The 17,008-nt window shown below is 41.8% G+C and overlaps 1 protein-coding gene across 1 annotated transcript; it reads left to right on the top strand.

Moving 5' to 3' along the window:
• The first annotated feature begins 4,088 nt into the window (after positions 1-4,088).
• Positions 4,089-16,664, top strand: TMEM35A (transmembrane protein 35A). Its single transcript, XM_059158289.1, has 2 exons — positions 4,089-4,349; positions 14,854-16,664. The coding sequence occupies exons 1-2, from the start codon at positions 4,230-4,232 to the stop codon at positions 15,259-15,261; spliced, it is 528 nt and encodes a 175-aa protein (XP_059014272.1). The 5' UTR covers positions 4,089-4,229; the 3' UTR covers positions 15,262-16,664.
• The last annotated feature ends 344 nt before the right edge of the window (positions 16,665-17,008 follow it).

A 17,008-nucleotide genomic window follows, 5' to 3' on the forward strand; every position in this document is an offset into this window, starting at 1 on the left:
AAGCCATAAAAGTATTGTTAAACTTGACTCCATTAAATTTATTGGCAAACATAAACTGGGAAAAATATTTATTTATTATTTTTTAAAAGATTTTATTTATTTATTTGACAGACAGAGATCACAAGTAGGCAGAGAGGCTGGCAGAGAGAGGGGGGGAGGCAGGCTTCCTGCTGAACAGAGAGCCCTACTGGGGCTCGATTCCAAGGCCCTGGGATCATGACCTGAGCCTAAGGCAGAGGCCTTAACCCACTGAGCCACCCATGCACCCTGGTATTTATTTATTCTTAAAAAAATTTTTTAAAGATTTTATTTATCTATTTGACAGAGAGAGAGAGAGAGAGACAGTAAGAGAGGAAACACAAGCAGAGGGAGTGGGAGAGGGAGAAGCAGACTCATCCCTGCTTCTCCTCATCAATGTGGGACTCCATCCCAGGACACTGGGATCATGACCTCAGCCAAAGTCAGATGCTTAACGACTGAACCACACAGGGCTCCTAGGAAAGATATTTAAAAGATAATCCATGTCAGTATGATATAAAGGGCTCTTATGAAGTGATTAAAAAACGCCAATGCAGGGCACCTGGGTGGCTCAGTGGGTTAAAGCCTCTGCCTTTGGCTTAGGTCATGATCCCAGGGTTCTGGGATTGAGCCCTCATCAGACTCTCTGCTCAGTGGGGAGCCTGCTTCCCTTCCTCTCTGCCTGCCTCTCTGCCTACTTGTGCTCTGTATCTGTCAAATAAATAAATAAAATCTTAAAAAAAAAAACACCAATGCTCAAAATAAAAATGGAAATGGAATAAAAATGGAAAAGGACATAAACAGAAGGTATACATTTGACCAATGAATATATGAAAAGATGTTCTAATGCTAATAATCCACAAAAGACAAACTTTTATGAATGAAATTGGTGAGGATGAAAAGCACTGAAGTCCTTAATGCAGATCAGATGTGGTGATGTGTACATACTTCTAAACTGCTGATGGGAAGGTAAATTTCGCTTTTGGAAAGCCCAAAAGAGTCAAGAGTCTTTTAAACATTCGTATCTTTAAATGATTTAAAGGAGTAGCAACAGTAAATGGAGGAACAGCAGAGGTTTAAGTTGAATACCCCAATAGGTGGTGGCCCTGCTCTGGATCTGGGGAGCTGCTTCACTCCTTGCTTCATTTTCTCATTCATAAAATGGAGGGAATTAATAGTACTAATCTCACAATATATGAAGTCACTTAGCATAATGTCTGGCATCCTTTAGGTGATAGGTTAATGTTAGCCATATACTAAATATATACATATAAAAAAGAATATGCACATATAAAAAGATCATAATTTTGACCCATCCAACTTCTAGAAATTTATCCTAAGGAAAAATTCAAGAATTTAGACAAAGATTGATATATAAGGGTATGCACTGAAACTTCATTTGCAGAAACAAAAAACATGAAAACAATACCTACCAATAGGAGAATAGTCACATGAAATATATATAGTACATTCCAATGATGTTGAAGTATTATACAATCATTTCAGAAAGATTTTTTTAAAGATTTTATTTATTTTTGAGAGAGAGAGAGTGTGTGCATGCCTGTGTACACAAATGGGGGGTGGGGCAGAGTGAGAAGCTGACTCCCCACTGAGCAAGGTGGGAGCCCAATTGGATTTGATACTCCATCCCAGGACCCTGAGATCATGACCTGAGCTGAAGGCAGACACTTAACTGACTGAGCTACCCAGGCGCCCAGAAAGATAATGTTTATGAAGATGGTTTAATGATATGGAAAAATGCTAACAAGTGAAAAAAGAAAAGCAGAGTATAAAACTGACTCTATAGTAAGATCAAATTTTGAAAAACTAATTTGTATATATTTTGTACATAGAGAATATTTAAGGAAAAGGTCAATTAGAATATTGACCAATCAGAATAACAATGTTCATTTCAGCATGTTGGGGTCAGGAATTATTTTCCCCTTCTATTTATTAGTAGTATTATTATTCAGTATTTTGTTCATTTTATGAGGAATATTATTATTCCCATTATCATGTAATTTGAAAGCAAAATGGTATATAATTCCTATAGTGCCTAATTCACTTGTATGTGCATTGTAGAACTCAGTAATTTATAGGTCGAAACATAACCACAAAGGCTGAAAATCTTTCACAATAAGATGTAAATGATTGCTAAACCTTCAAGTGTTACCACTTCCAGGGATAATATGTGTATTTAAATTTCTTCAGTTCCCCCTCCAAGGAAAATTTATCAGGATCTGGTGCACAAAAGACATTGTTTTAGGTATTATGGGATATAGAAAATTTGTTCCTACCTTTGAAATGCTTATAAGCTAAACTGTGGAACAGATTAGGAAGGCAAAAGACATAGAAGGGAACTACATCATTTTATGTTAGACACTGTGCTAGGCGACTTACTTATATCACATTCTTACCACAAACTTTTGAGGTGGAATTTTCATAGACATTTTATAAATGTGGAAATGGAGGCTCAGAGAACTTAAGTGACAAGTTTACAGAGTTAGTGGCAGAGCTGGCATTTAAACCCTGGACCTTCTGGACCTGACTCCAGACTATTATCTCACTTAATGAACACTGCCTCATCAAAAAGGTGTGTGTGTATGTGTGTGTGTGTAATTATAGTGCAAAGCAGAATCAGGTCAGTGCCATACTTACAATGCAGAGTATGAAGTATATGGGGAGACAATAGAGCAATGGTTAAGAACCTGGGCTCTTTATTTTATTTCATTTTTTTAAAGATTTTATTTATTTGACAAGGAGAGAGAGACCCGAGGGGGAACACAAGCAGGGGGAGTGGCAGAGAGAGAAGCAGGCTTCCTGCTGAGCAGGGAGCCTGATATGGGGCTTGATCCCAGGACCCTAGAACCATGACCTGAGCTGAAATCAGATGTTTAACAACTAAGCCACCCAGGCGCCCCTCTTTTTTTTTTTTTTAAAGATTTTATTTATTTATCTGACAGAGAGAGAGAGAGCATAAGCAGGGAGAGAGGCAAAGGGAGAGGGAGAAGCAGGCTTCCTGCCCAGCGGGGAGCCCAAGGCTGGGCTCCATCCCAGAACCCTGGGATCACAACCAGAGCCAAAGGCAGACGCCCAGTGATTGAGTCACCCAGGTGCCCAAGAACCTGGGCTCTTAACCCAGGTTAAGACTGCTTAGGTTTGAATTCTGGCTCTCCACTTTCTAGTTAGCATATACTCTTGAGCAAGTTATTTTCCTGTTCCTCAGAGGTCCATCCATAAAGTGGGAGCTCATACCTAGCTCACCGTGTTGCTGTAAAGACTAAATGAGTTAATACAGGTAAAGGGTGGTTGTCTGGCACTTAGTAAACTTAGTAAACAGATATTGGTTATTATTACAGGAAATCAGAGGAGGGAGAAACCATATCCAGCTGGGAATGGATCAGGAAAGTCTTGAAGGAAGAGATAACATTGAAGACAAGATTAAATGTTAGAGAAGAATGATGGCTTAGAGAAAGGGAACGTAGGGGAGGTGGGAAAGCTCAGGTTGTCTGGGGCCCAGAGGAGATAGGAGAGAGAGGGTGGCATGGGAGCTATTGGAAGATAAACTTCCAAAGAGAGGCAGAGGTCAAAATGCCAAATTTAAAACTCTGGAGTTAATCGCTGGGCAATGGGAGCCACTAACGGTTTTCCAGGAAGAGAAAGATAAAGTTTTCTTCAGTTGCAATGGAGCCTGACAACTTTGTGGTTTTATCCTCGAGTGTTACCCACTGCAGAAACAAGCAAACTGAGGACTCCTGTTTTGACTGAGGGAAAGGAAAAGGGGAGAAAAGGAGGGAGGTGGCAAAAAGGGAGTAAATAACTTAGAGATGAAAAGTGCGCCTGGTGGGAAGTGGTGGGAAGGAGGTATTCCCTGATTCCTCATTCCAGAGGCAGCCCAGGAAGCATAACCTAGTTTTCCCCCATTTTAAGACGTGAAATTCCCACCTCAGTTTAGATCTTCTTTAACTTCCAGACTGTGCTTTTGGCCAGGAGTAAGAGTAGGGCATTAGGACCCAGAAATTGTTGTAGTGAGAGAGGTTGAATCTCGATCTCTCAATTTTTCTCTCGAGCTCCCTCCTCTCCCTTTGTCATTCTAGCTGCCTGCTGCCTCCGCAGCGTCCCTCTAGCTCTCTCTGTGCTAACTGCCTGCGCCTTAGACAGACGGGGTGCGCAAAGCAGAAGGATTAGTTGGGACCTGCCTTGGTGACCCCATGGCATCCCCCAGAACCGTAACTGTTGTGGCCCTCTCAGTGGCCCTGGGACTCTTCTTTGTTTTCATGGGAACTATCAAGTTGACCCCCAGGCTCAGCAAGGATGCCTACACTGAGATGGTAAGTAAAGCAAAAGGGTGACGAGGGACGCACCCCCCAGGGACTGCGAGTACCTCTCCCCTTCTTTCCTTCCCAGTCCATGGTCCCGTCCCCTTAACCCCTACCCCCCCCCCCCCAGACCTTACCTTCTCCCCAACAACTTTGCAGCTTCAAAGGTGCAGCTGGACAAGAGCGATTTCATTTGTAGGCTATGCTGGGAGCAACTGTTTTGTAGCCACTGGATGCCAGTTGGGGGAGGGGTTGCCCAGCGAGTACACCCCCACCTCCAAGTAAACCAGAAGGCTGAGACCTGCGTAACACCTGTCATTGGCAGGAATCCTTCCCACCTTCTAGCACACCCAAAGTCCGGGCAAGCAGTCTGCAAGTCTGATTCCTTCCCTTGGAGCTAAGAGTTTAGAAGGCTGGAGAGTTTATTTATCTTAGGGAAGAACAAAGGGGAAGGACGGAAAGAGCTGGGGGGAGAACAGGCTACTAAAACAAGCCTTTCTTAGGGGCGGGAAAGGCACTCCTCATCCCTGGCTGAGAGCTGATCCCTAGCTGCCTGGGTGTGTGTGTCTCTATCCTTGAGACAAAGCAGTCTTGGCCCAAATAAAGGTCATTGAGTGCCTGCTTCTTTCTCTTCTCTCAAGGGAGACCTTGATGTTTTGTTTTGTTTTGTTTGTGGGCTAATCTGCAAAATCTGCAAAGTCTGCCTCTGCTCTCCTGCAAAATAGTCCATAATCCCCACCTTGCCTCTTGTGGATGCCCGGGGTCAGGTCCTCTGCAGTTTTTCCCCTCTGCAGAGTTGGAATCAACAAAGGTGACTGGCCAAAACATTTCCTCTGCAACCTGGGGGCTGGGCTGCTCTCCCCAGTTCGGCGTGAAGAGGACTTGTTCCTATGCTGTAGAGTGTGAGGAGATGGCAGGGTATGTTTCCAGCACTTTCGGTCTCCGTCTCTCCCCCTGTCACTTTGCCTCTTCATTTCCCCGCCCCGGCTGAAGAGAACCTGCTTCTCACTGCCTTTGCCTGACTGCCAAACCCATTACTGGGCTCTCAAGGTCAAGAAGGAAAGAAGCTTAGGGGAGGAACAGGAAGGGAGAGAGAAAAAAGGGAAGAGGGTCTCTCCATTAGGGCTGAGTCAAGGAGGAATAGCCCCACACGTTGAGAGGAATAAATAGCGCTCTCCTAGAGCCAACTGCGGAGCCTTTCAGAGTCCCTCAATGTGAGCTGCAAATAGATGGAGACTGGTGAATTGTAGATGCTCAGAAAATGTTTGCAGACAGCTCTGGTTTCTGACTCAGGGTTTGAGCTGGTGCTTTCTGTGTCTCTCTCACCAAAGGATCACCCTGGGGGTGGGGGAGGGTGGCTGGGACTCCAGCGCCAGTGGCAAAGGTCTAGCCCCAGTGGCAAATACTAATGTATTTCTCCTTCTCCCTTCCCCTCCTCCCAGCATGTTTGGCCAGATGGAATTGAAATCAGGTCAAAATGAGAATCCAAGGCAGCCTACTGGGGAGGGGGGGGAGGGGGGGTAGCAGATGCCACCAAATGCAGAGGGACCGGGTGGAGGTGAAACGCCACTATATTTTGGTTTCAGTGTAGTAGTTTAGCTTAGATTACAAGTAAATGAAATGCTATTGCTTTACTTTACTTTTCAGATATACATGTATTAATATGTTTGTGTGTGAGCCTTAGGTATTTTTGACTTTTCCTTTTCCTTAGGACATAGTAGCCTTCTTCAGTATACTCCCTGGCCCCCAGACCCTCCTCAGCTGAGTTAGAAGTCCCCCCAACCTGTACCCTAAGTACACTGTTAGGATCTGCAGGAAATCCAGCTAAAATGGAGTCACCGGGAAGCTTCTTACTAGCTTGGCAGGAGCTCACGAGGAGGATCAGCCACAAATGGGTTTACAGTAGGTTTCTTCCTAGGGAGTGGAGCTGTGTTTTGCAGTCTCCTGAAAGGCAGAAGAAACCAATGTCAAGATTTCGTATCATACAAAGGAACATATTTATATATAAGTATACGCTAATACAGCAGTATAGAACCATTGTGAGTGAGTGAGTGTGTGTGTGTGCGTGTGTGTGTGTGTACAGGCACAATTCTGTGCTTATGTGTTCAGGGGTATCTGGAAAGAATGGAGGAACTATATCTAGCTGGGAGGTAGACTTCACAGTAGTATGAAGCTTGAGGAGGATTTTCAGATTGCTTTTTCCAGGGTCCCCTCCTGCACTGAACATTGGCTCCAGGCTGGGGAGGGCTGTCCAGCATAGGGGCCACTGCACCAGTTCTGGGCTGGCCAAGCTTTATTCTTAAGTCCAAAGGAAATGGGAAAAATTCAGTTCTAGTACGAAGAAGGGACTTGATTTATATTTGTTGAATGGATGAGTGAATGAATGAGTCATTGGAGCATTGTCTTGGCTGGTCACCACCCTTCAGAGTTGTCTGGTTGGATCTTGATTATGTAGTTCAGGAGCCATTTCTTGCTCTCAGAAGGCGGTATGGCCCCTTAGGACCCCAATTCTAGATCAGCTAGGCTGATTATCTGGGATTTTCTGTTTTCCATTTAGGAGTGATTCCTCTGCATTGACAGTCATTCATTGCCTGCGGCAGCTTTTCTTACAAGATCTCAAAGTGTTGTTGTTTAAAGATTATTTGTTCTTTAAAACATATCAGTGAGTTAAATTCATCTTATTATTCTTATTTTACTGATGGATCAAACTGATCCAATATCATAGGGTACGCTGTTGTGGGAGCAGAGATTAGAAACCAAGTCCATGACTGAATCTTCTCAGTAGAGGGGTCATTAATGATTACAACTGTCTTTTTGGATGTCAGAACTTGCAACTGATTCTTGAACATATCTGGCACATTCTTGCTTCTTTTTTATAACCGTTCAACTACACCAATTCAAACCTTTACTTTGAAACCAATTTCAAATTTTAGATTTTGGGGTTTTTTTCTTTTTCTCTTTTTTTAAATTTTTCTTGTTCTAAAACCATTAGTGTTATGCTTACGTGTTGTCCCCTCTGTGAGGAATCATGGCTGAAAACCCTACGGACCAATGACTATTAACTTCTTTCCTGTATACTGCAGAAACCAGGAATGGTTAATGGAAAGAGCACATACTTTCAGTCATATAGGTTAGTGCTTGAGTCCTGACATTCCTAGTGTCTCAGTTTCCTTATCTGTGAGATGAGGATAATAATTTTTCCCTTAGAAGGTTGTTGTAAATATTAGTTGAGATTATATATGGAAGCATCTGGTACAGTGGTAATTTACATATAGCCAGTGTTCAAGAAATGTTGCGGGTGAAGTGATGGTAATAATTGATTCTGCATTATGCAGGGGCTTCCTGACTAATCTGAACGGTCAGTTTAAGGGATTGAAATCAGGCACTTACAAGAGCAAGATGCTATTTTCATGTGCCCTGGTGAACAGACCTTTACGCAATTAGCTAATTTTGAAAGCTCCACACTTGCTGCCTGTTAATGCACAGTGGATTCCATGCAGAACTTCCAGATGTCTCTCTGAATTGCCCATTTGGTGTGTGTCGCCCCATACCTCCTCCAGATTTAGCAAATGTCATTATAGAGTACTCTAAAGCCCACATGAACTCAACATGACTGATCACTCCCTTGACTAAATGCCTTCATTAATTCACTTAAAATTGGGAGACAGCACATACAAATGCTGCTAAGCAGTTTCCTGGGCAGTGATGGGGAACAAACAAATGGTTGACTTGCTCTAAATTTGGTATTCAGCTCTTTGAGGCAGTGGTTCCATTCTGTAATCAAAAGGGGCTACATGCAGAATGGTGAGAAAACACCAAAATCCCATCACAATGAAGCCGAGGGATTTTGGCGCTAAAAAGAACAGGGCAAGGCTCTGCTTCTTCTAATCCCCTCAAGTGACGGTTTGTTATTTGGTTGATTGGCTTATCTTGAGTTAAATGCCCTAGGGTTTGTATATCCCTGGGGAAACACTCCAGATGTTTTGGGTAGTTTATTTAATATCCTTAGGTAATCTTTTATGCTTCCAATCACTGCCATTAATTGCTTTCCAGCTAGGTAATAAGATAGTAATTCACTGATGCTTAGACTGCTCTCTGAGGTGGGACAGTACATTTATTCCATCGGAGAGGAAACTGACCCTGAGATGGAAAGTGACGTTGCTTAATTCATACAGTCAACCATCTCAGGCTAAACTCCACTGGAGGTGATGCCAGGGAACGTGTAGCTTCTCAATGGCCAAGAGTTATGCTTGTTTCAAAGTGACCTTTGACGAATAGTTGAAGTCTTCTGCCCTAAAATGCAATCTGGGAAGGATCCACTTTGGTCAGTAGGACGAGATTCGCCAGCTTCCTCTGTAGGTTGGTACTATATGACAGCAGAAAGTGGACTTGCCTAAAATATGTTTATAATTCACATGGATATTTGGCAATTAAACACGTGATGGCTTTTTATTGCATTGAAGAAATAATCAGTAACTCAGATTTGGCTTTTTCCCCTACAAAGATGCAGGGAAATCATATTCGAGTCAGTAAACTTTGCAGAATTTATGAACCTTTATGGTCTAAGATATCAACGAAGCTGAAAATTTTAGCCAAAATGTATTTTTGTCAGTGCCCTCTTTGGCTTTCATAGTTTTTTTTTCTCTGTAAATTTTAGTGAAGTGTAACATACATTCTGAAATGTGCATCTAACGTAAATGTACAGCTCAAGGAATTTTCAGAATACTCCTGTGTAACCAGCACCCATTATCAAGAACACACCAGCTCTCCTGAAACCCGCCCCCCCCATGGCTCCTTCCAGATACTACCTCCCCAAGGGTTATTATCTTCCTGACTTCTAACAACATAAGTTAGTTTTACTGTTTTTGAACATTATATAAATGGAATTTATAGTGGATTAGCCATTTTTTTTTTTCTTTACCTAACTTGCATAGGTGTACTGAAGTGGATCAAACCACTTGGTCTCTGTTCCCATTTGTCCTGTTAGCTGACTTGGATCAGTAATTAACTGCAATTGAAGATAAATGCAATTAGATAGTTTTGAGCTCTTCAAATAAATGTCATTAATATGAGATCATGGACCCTACGGTGTTCTGAAGAGTAAATGACAAAAAGAGAAAGGGTATGACTAAAGAAAGGCTCCATATGCTTTTTTTTTTTAAGATTTTATTTATTTATTTGACAGAGAGAGATCACAGGTAGGTAGAGAGACTGGCAGAGAGAGAGAGAGAGCGGGAAGCAGGCTCCCTGCTGAGCAGAAAGCCCCATGTGGGACTCGATCCCAGGACCCTGAGATCATGACCTGAGCCGAAGGCAGCGGCCTAACCCACTGAGCCACCCAGGCGCCCCTCCATATGCTTTTGACTCATGTCTGAATCGTATCTTCTCATACCATAAGAATGGACCTGTTTGATTCACTGCTATTATCATTAAAATAATCACCATGGTTTGCTTGCAAATGCACGGACTTCTCATTGTATGGTTCACTGATAATGAAATGTGTGTGTGTGTGTCTGTGTGTGGCCCTTGTCTGATACCATGATGTTATGATTTTTTTAACTAAATCTCCAAAATGTTCATTTAATTTACAAAAGGGGAAACCCAGATAGTAAAATGCATAGTGATTTTCTCTAAGCAATTTAGGGGCAAAACTAAAATTGAAATTAAGCTTATCTTAAGAATCTCAGCCCAAGGAGGGGCGCCTGGGTGGCTCAGTCGGTTAAGCGGCTGCCTTTGGCTCAGGTCATGATCCCAGCATCCTAGGATCGAGTCCCACTTCGGGCTCCCTGCTCCACAGGGAGCCTGCTTCTCCCTCTGCATCTGCCTGCCACTCTGCCTGCCTGTGCTCTATCACTCTGACAAATAAATAAATAAATAAATAAATAAAAGAATCTCAGCCCAAGGATATTGTTGGACAATTGCTTTCTATGAAAGGGATTTGAAACATTTGACTAAACACTCTTCTTCCCTGCTTCCTTGCCCTATAAGGAAACTAAGGTTACAGGGTTTGGGTCATTGCAGTGGAAGGGAAACAGACCTAACAAAGTGAATTGTGAGAGCCTTTTGGGAGAGTGACTCAGTCAACTCTCTTTATTCTTACCATCAGGACAATTAAAGTCTTTAGAGCTCTAGTTACTATAGATTCAAGACATGTGACCCTTCTATTGTTAGAACTGATGTGGCACAGACCAAACACTGATGGGGCTGGCAATAGTAGGATTCTTTTGATGTCTCCATCCTACTCCACAGGAGAAAGAATAAAAGCCTTCCTATAATGTCAAGACTCCATCCAAGCTTAGTACCATTTCTAACAAATTGAACATTCCCTGTCTGGAGTCCTGGAGAATAGATGCTATCTGTACCTACTCAGCTTTGCACTAAAGATTTGATGAAATGGCTTATCCATTTTCTCCGCAGTTTCCTCTGGAGAAAAAAAGGGAAAGAAAAAGAGGCAACAGTTGCATTAAAGATCCACAGTGGTAGTTTAAGAAGTTAGATAAACAACTGAAAAAGTAATATGGAGTTACACCAAATGTAAAGAAAAAAAAAAAAAGATCACAAGTCACGGGAACTTGATTTAAAGACCTGGAATTTGGCCCCAGGCTATGAATTCCACTATAGTATAGTTAAGAATCTATTCTTGAATGATGGGTGGTTAGCCTTAGCCAAAAAAGGAGCGTTTCCAGAAGCCACTCATCCAGCAACTGGAAGTCTTGGCTCTGAACTGACTGTAAGAAACTCATCTTGCCTCCTGCATTCATCATGTCAGAAGCTTACATTTACGATTTAGGAACTGCCTCTTGGGAAGCTTTGTGTTGTTAATTAGAAATGGTCCTCATTTAAAAGTGTTGAAGAAGACTTTTGTGTCTAGACCTCTTTCCCTGATGTTACCCTGCTACTCTCACTAGAGTGCAGAGAGGGAAAGAGTAGGCAGGTGGCATCTAGTTTAATAGTGAGAGGAAATGGGTACACTTCTCCTCACCACCTCTGCTCTGCTCCATGTGGGTCTCCCGCAGTTCAACCCAGGGTTTTACTCTGCCAACTCATCAACATCTCTCCTAATTTCTCTGGGACTCCCTGATTTAACCTAAAATGGGAAGAGGGAGGAAGAATGACTAACCCTCTATGTTTCTTTACATGCTCAGGAATAGGATAGGGACTAGGGTGAGGTGAAATTTTAAAAACAGGATCTGACAAGGCCAGGACTGGGAAGAGATAAATGACGCAGGGTTGTATAAATGCAGAGCTGGATCCTGCCTTTATCTGAAGCTTTGATATTTTGCTCATTAATGATATCATCATTTACCTTACTCAAGAAATCCTTTTGGTGCCCTCTTACACCTTTACACTCAAGGCAAATAGCCTGGCTCATTTCACTTTATTCTTTTTTTTTTTTTAAAGATTTTTATTTATTTGTCAGAGAGAGAGAGGGAGAGAGAGAGAGCACAGGCAGACAGAATGGCAGACAGAGGCAGAGGGAGAAGCAGGCTCCCTGCCGAGCAAGGAGCCCGATGTGGGACTCGATCCCAGGACGCTGGGATCATGACCTGAGCCGAAGGCAGCTGCTTAACCAACTGAGCCACCCAGGCGTCCCATCATTTCACTTTATTCTTAACCCTGCTCAGGAAAATGAGGCTCAGAGAGGTCAAATAATTTGCCTATGGACACCCCACTAGAAAGTGACAGAGATGAGATTTAAAGCCAAGTCTGTCTGTATAAAAATTATGTTTTTTTCCCCCACTAAACCATTGGTCTTTTAACAGTCCTCATAGAGGATTATCTTGTGCCACTTATGATAATTAATCCATGAAATAAGTTGCATCCACTGATCCAGAAGTGAGAGAGATGACGACGTTTGTTCCAAATCTAGAGTGTGTGAACACTATTCTAAGTGCCAGATGCTTCTAAGAGGTCAAGTTGGCTTTCTGCCTGATTCTTATGATACTTGCCTTGCATCTGGAACTTTTGACTATTCTCTTCTTGAAAACCTTGGCCCCCATGACCCTGTCTTTCTTGGTTTTTCCCTCTACTTTTCTGACCACACTCTCTTCTGTCTGCTTTGTGGACCATCTTCCTGTTTCTATTTCTTAAATGTCAGTCACACAATTTTTCCCTCTGTATATATACATTCTGCTGTATATATATATAAGTACACATACATATATATACACATATACTGTATATGTATATATACATATATGTATACTGCTGTATTTATACTATATATATATACCTTCTGCTGTATATAGACTGTATATATACATACTGATGTATATATACATCAGGATGGATACTGATGACTATCCATTCTGTATCATTATTCTAGACCTCTATTACTGAGCTGCCTACCAGACATCTCCACTTAGATGTCTTAGAAATACTTCAACTAAAAAACCCAAATTGAATCCCTTACTCCTTCCTACCCCTTGCCCCACTCCCAATATGATCTTCCAGATGCATACCCAAACCTGGTGAATGGTAACACCCTTCTACCCACATACCCAAGCCAGAGACCAGAGAATCTTTCTTGACTTATCCCTTTCCCCCAGTGTCCACATCCAGTATAACAATAAATTCTATGATTTTGCATTAAAAATATTCTTGACTCTGTCCCCTTCCCTCTATCCCTCCTATCATTAATCTAAGTCTTTTATTTGGTCTCTTTGCTTCCAGGCATACTTCTCTCAATGCACCCTCCACACTATTTCCAGAAGGACCTTCCTCAAAAGCAAATTATGGTGCTCCCCCTGGCTTATAGGATAAAACCCACCTCCACAGCACAAGATCTTTCTCCAAGATCTCCTGGTGACACATATATAGACATATATAAGAGGATGTATATAGTTCTCATGATCCATGATTCATATCTATCTCCCCTGTTTCATGTCTCACTCTCACCCTTCCCTCTCCCAACCTATGCTGAACTGGGGCGGTGTTTGAAACACACAAGTCTGTTTTGTGCTTCAGGGCCTTTGCTCACCCAGTTTCTTCTGCCTGCAATGACTTTTGCTTATTGATTTGCCAACACCTGCTCTTCCTTTAATATTCCACTGTAGCTTTTCTCTATTTCCATCTAGGGAGACTTGACCACTCTGGTATGCCTCCACTGTTTCTACTGCATAATTTTGTTTGGCACCCATAACTTCTCTTCATATAAACTCAAGCTTCAGGAAAGAAGAGCCTTTGAATGATTGATATCTGTATCCAAAGTACCTAGACAGTGCCTAGTGCAAGGAAGCACTTAATAAATATTGAATGGGTTATTGGATACTTACTGAAAACAAAGCAGTGGGCCAACCTAATAAGACACTTGATAAAATCTCATCGATTTACTACAAAACGAGGATCAGGCCCATCTGAATACAGTGAAAAATATGATTATCTATTACCCTAAGGTCAATATAACCTTATTACTTTGTAATATATCCTGTGACTCCCTCCTCTGTTGTATGATGTCTCCCTTTAGGCTACAGTTAGACCTTGTACAGATGTCTATTATGTGTCCTTAACCATATTGCTTTATACTGGCGATTTGTGTATCCATTTCCCCTCACCAGACCAAGAGCTTCTTGACCCTGGCTTATTTACCTTTTTATCTCCATTGCATAATCCATAGTAGGTGTTCAATATATATTTGTTAGATTAAAATTAATGAACTTGCACCAGGCTAACAAAGTAGCATCTTGTAAAGGCCTGGGACTTTTATCTCACTGACCATGAGACTAGTTTTTATCTTACTGTATTTTAAAGATATATAAGGGGCTAATATTTGCACACATTTTAATTTTTCTATTTACTTAGTACTCACTTTTTAATTTTTGCAGATTCTACAAGTGTAAACTCCTGCTCAGTTTTTTTTGAATTATCACAGATTCCAAATTTGGGAAGTCCAAATTAGTGAGGCTTTATCATACTGTGCTTTGCCTTGTTTCATTTTTGTTGTTGTTCGTATGCATCTGGGTTTGAACGAGGCAGGCACTAGAAAATGTGAATGTGGCTAATCTGTAACAGATTTTATGGGCCCAATAAATTTTCTTATAAATGCTTTTAGTGTTGTTTATGATTTATAATCAGAAAATAATTTTTATCTATAAAGCCAAATTCTCTTTGGTGTTGTTACTAAGTTTTATTTATTTATTTATTTTAAAAATTTATTTTAGATAGAGTGCGAGTGGGGGGAGGAGCAGAGGGAAAGGGACATGCAGACTCTATGCTGAGGGCAGAGCCTAGTCCCATGGCCCTGAGATCATGACCTGAGCTGAAATAAAGTGTTGGAAACTCAACTAACTGAGCCACCCAGGTGCTCTGTTGTTACCAAGGTTTAAATCATAGGGATCTCAGAAAATAGCTTGTTTTTTTTCTTATCTTCATTACAAGGCTTTTATTTAGGAGTTACAGTAAAAAAAAGGGGGACGGGGAATCAGGTGGGGACAGAAGGAAGCCCTTTCTTGTATGTTCTCCATTCTAATGTTAAAATCAACGTTAATGTGGCATTCCTTGTGGTATTTCACTCTAGAAACGTGCTTACAAGAGCTATGTCCGAGCCCTCCCTCTGCTGAAGAAAATGGGGATCAATTCCATTCTCCTCCGCAAAAGCATTGGTGCTCTTGAGGTGGCCTGTGGCATTGTCATGACCCTTGTGCCTGGGCGTCCCAAAGATGTGGCCAACTTCTTCCTACTCTTGCTGGTGTTGGCTGTGCTCTTCTTCCATCAGCTAGTCGGTGATCCTCTCAAACGCTACGCCCATGCTCTGGTGTTTGGAATCCTGCTCACCTGCCGCCTGCTGATTGCCCGCAAGCCTGAAGACCGGTCTTCTGAGAAGAAGCCCTTGCCACTGCCGGGGCAAGCGGGGAATGCTGGGAATGCAGAGGAGCAGCCCTCCTTATATGAGAAGGCCCCTCAGGGCAAAATGAAGTTGTCATAGGAAAGCAGAAGTGCAAAAAGTGGACCTTCCAGGCAGTTGCCTCCATGACACCCAGGAAGATGTCAGTGTGTGTGTGTGTGTGTGTGTTTTCATTTATTTATCTTGAGGGAAAGGGAAAAATATAATCTGCAAGTTAATGGTCTTATTGGCTTGTGTACACCTATACCCTAAAATGACCTCCCCACATAGACATATGTGCACCACCTTTAATCACTTTGGGGCAACTCACATCTTGCTGCATGTACATGTATATGGCTAACTGTTGAAGTGTATTTGTGAGATGGACTCCAGCAAGCATGTGACAATAAGATTATGTGTGGGAAAATGTATTTACTGTGTGTGTGTGTGTGTGTGTGCGCGTGCGCGCATACATGCGTGCACACTTGTGCACGCAGGTGTGAGGATAAGGCTCTGATCTTGAACTAATCCTGCACAGGTATCCTTCCCTTTACAAACTGATTCTAGTGAGGGCAGAATAAAATAAACCTCTTCTAAAGAGAATCCTACTTACTTCTGGTATTAATCAAGTGATGTATTCCTGTGGGATGAGGGAAATTGAGCTGAAAACTTTAATTTACCACTTTAGGAGACAGTTGCTTCAATTCGAGACACTGAGTTATACTGGTTAGCCTCCACTGTAACAGTTGTTGAAATTTTAAATACTCCATATTGAGTTTAATTAAAATAAGGGATATATGCAGTCAATACATAATCTAATTCAAGTGATAAAATTGTAAGTTTCACCTTGCCTTTGCCCCAACTCAACCTACTAAGCGCCTTTGCTCACAGTTTGAAATTGAAGCAGTAAACCTTTACCAGACATCTTTTTTGGATTTTCTTAAGCTAAAAGTTGCCTCACTTCCTACTATTCTCAGCAACTAACCAGGATTTGGCAGCTGCTCCATTACAGTTGAGGGAGCAGGGATTAGTTCCATTAGAAATTTGTGAATCTCAAACTCTAGTTACTCTCTTAAATCATCTGAAACTTGACAGAGGAGCTGTATCCAATGTTTCCCTGCCAAACAGATTCATTACTCCTATTGAATCTTCACTGAACTTTGCTAGTGTAAACCGAGATCGCAGTTACTCCTGTGGTTGTCTCCTCTACACCTCTTTATCATTACAGTGGCTGGAGTCTAGTTGGGGGAAGGATATTTGATATGGGTTGGTTGGATTGAGCAGTATGAAACTTTGCTTTCTTCATTCAGTACTGCTGTTTCTCCTTGTTTGATGTGCTTTGATGGTTTTACTATTGTGCCAGGGATGGGGAGAGGGGTGGGGCATTGTGTGTGGGGGGAGTACATATTATTGTATTTTCTTCAGTGCCATTGTTCTTGTTAATTGATACCTCTGTCTTATTTCTCTCATTCTTTCAAAATAAACATTTTTGAAATTTGGAGGAAACTGTCTGGACAGGTAATGAAATCTGGGAAGAAAAGTTTGTATGAAGGAATTCATGCCATTTTATTTTTGATTCTGGATGAGGAAGTGAAAGAGAAGGAATTGTATATCACATAGTATACTAACGAGGTTACCAACTTTCCAATCTCATTTAAGTTCCCCCACACTTCGGTAATGTCAGCATATAAAGACAGAAAGCCAGAGCATTAGATCAATACAATTTTCAGGTTTAGGGAGTTCTGCTTCACTAGGTGACGCCAAGGGAAGGTGGAAGAATGAGTTCAGAGAAAATTGCAGGTCTAGGAAACAAAGGCGAACCAGTGCTCTCTCAATATGTGTATCCACA

The sequence above is a fragment of the Mustela lutreola genome, chromosome X (genome assembly GCF_030435805.1).
Source record: "Mustela lutreola isolate mMusLut2 chromosome X, mMusLut2.pri, whole genome shotgun sequence".
NCBI lineage: Eukaryota > Metazoa > Chordata > Mammalia > Carnivora > Mustelidae > Mustela > Mustela lutreola.

Excerpts from the sequence above, each read along its gene's own strand:
- TMEM35A (XM_059158289.1), top strand. The coding sequence starts at position 4,230 with ATGGCATCCCCCAGAACCGTAACTGTTGTGGCCCTCTCAGTGGCCCTG. Across the intron at positions 4,350-14,853 it reads AGGATGCCTACACTGAGATG|AAACGTGCTTACAAGAGCTA; the intron begins GTAAGTAAAGCA and ends ATTTCACTCTAG.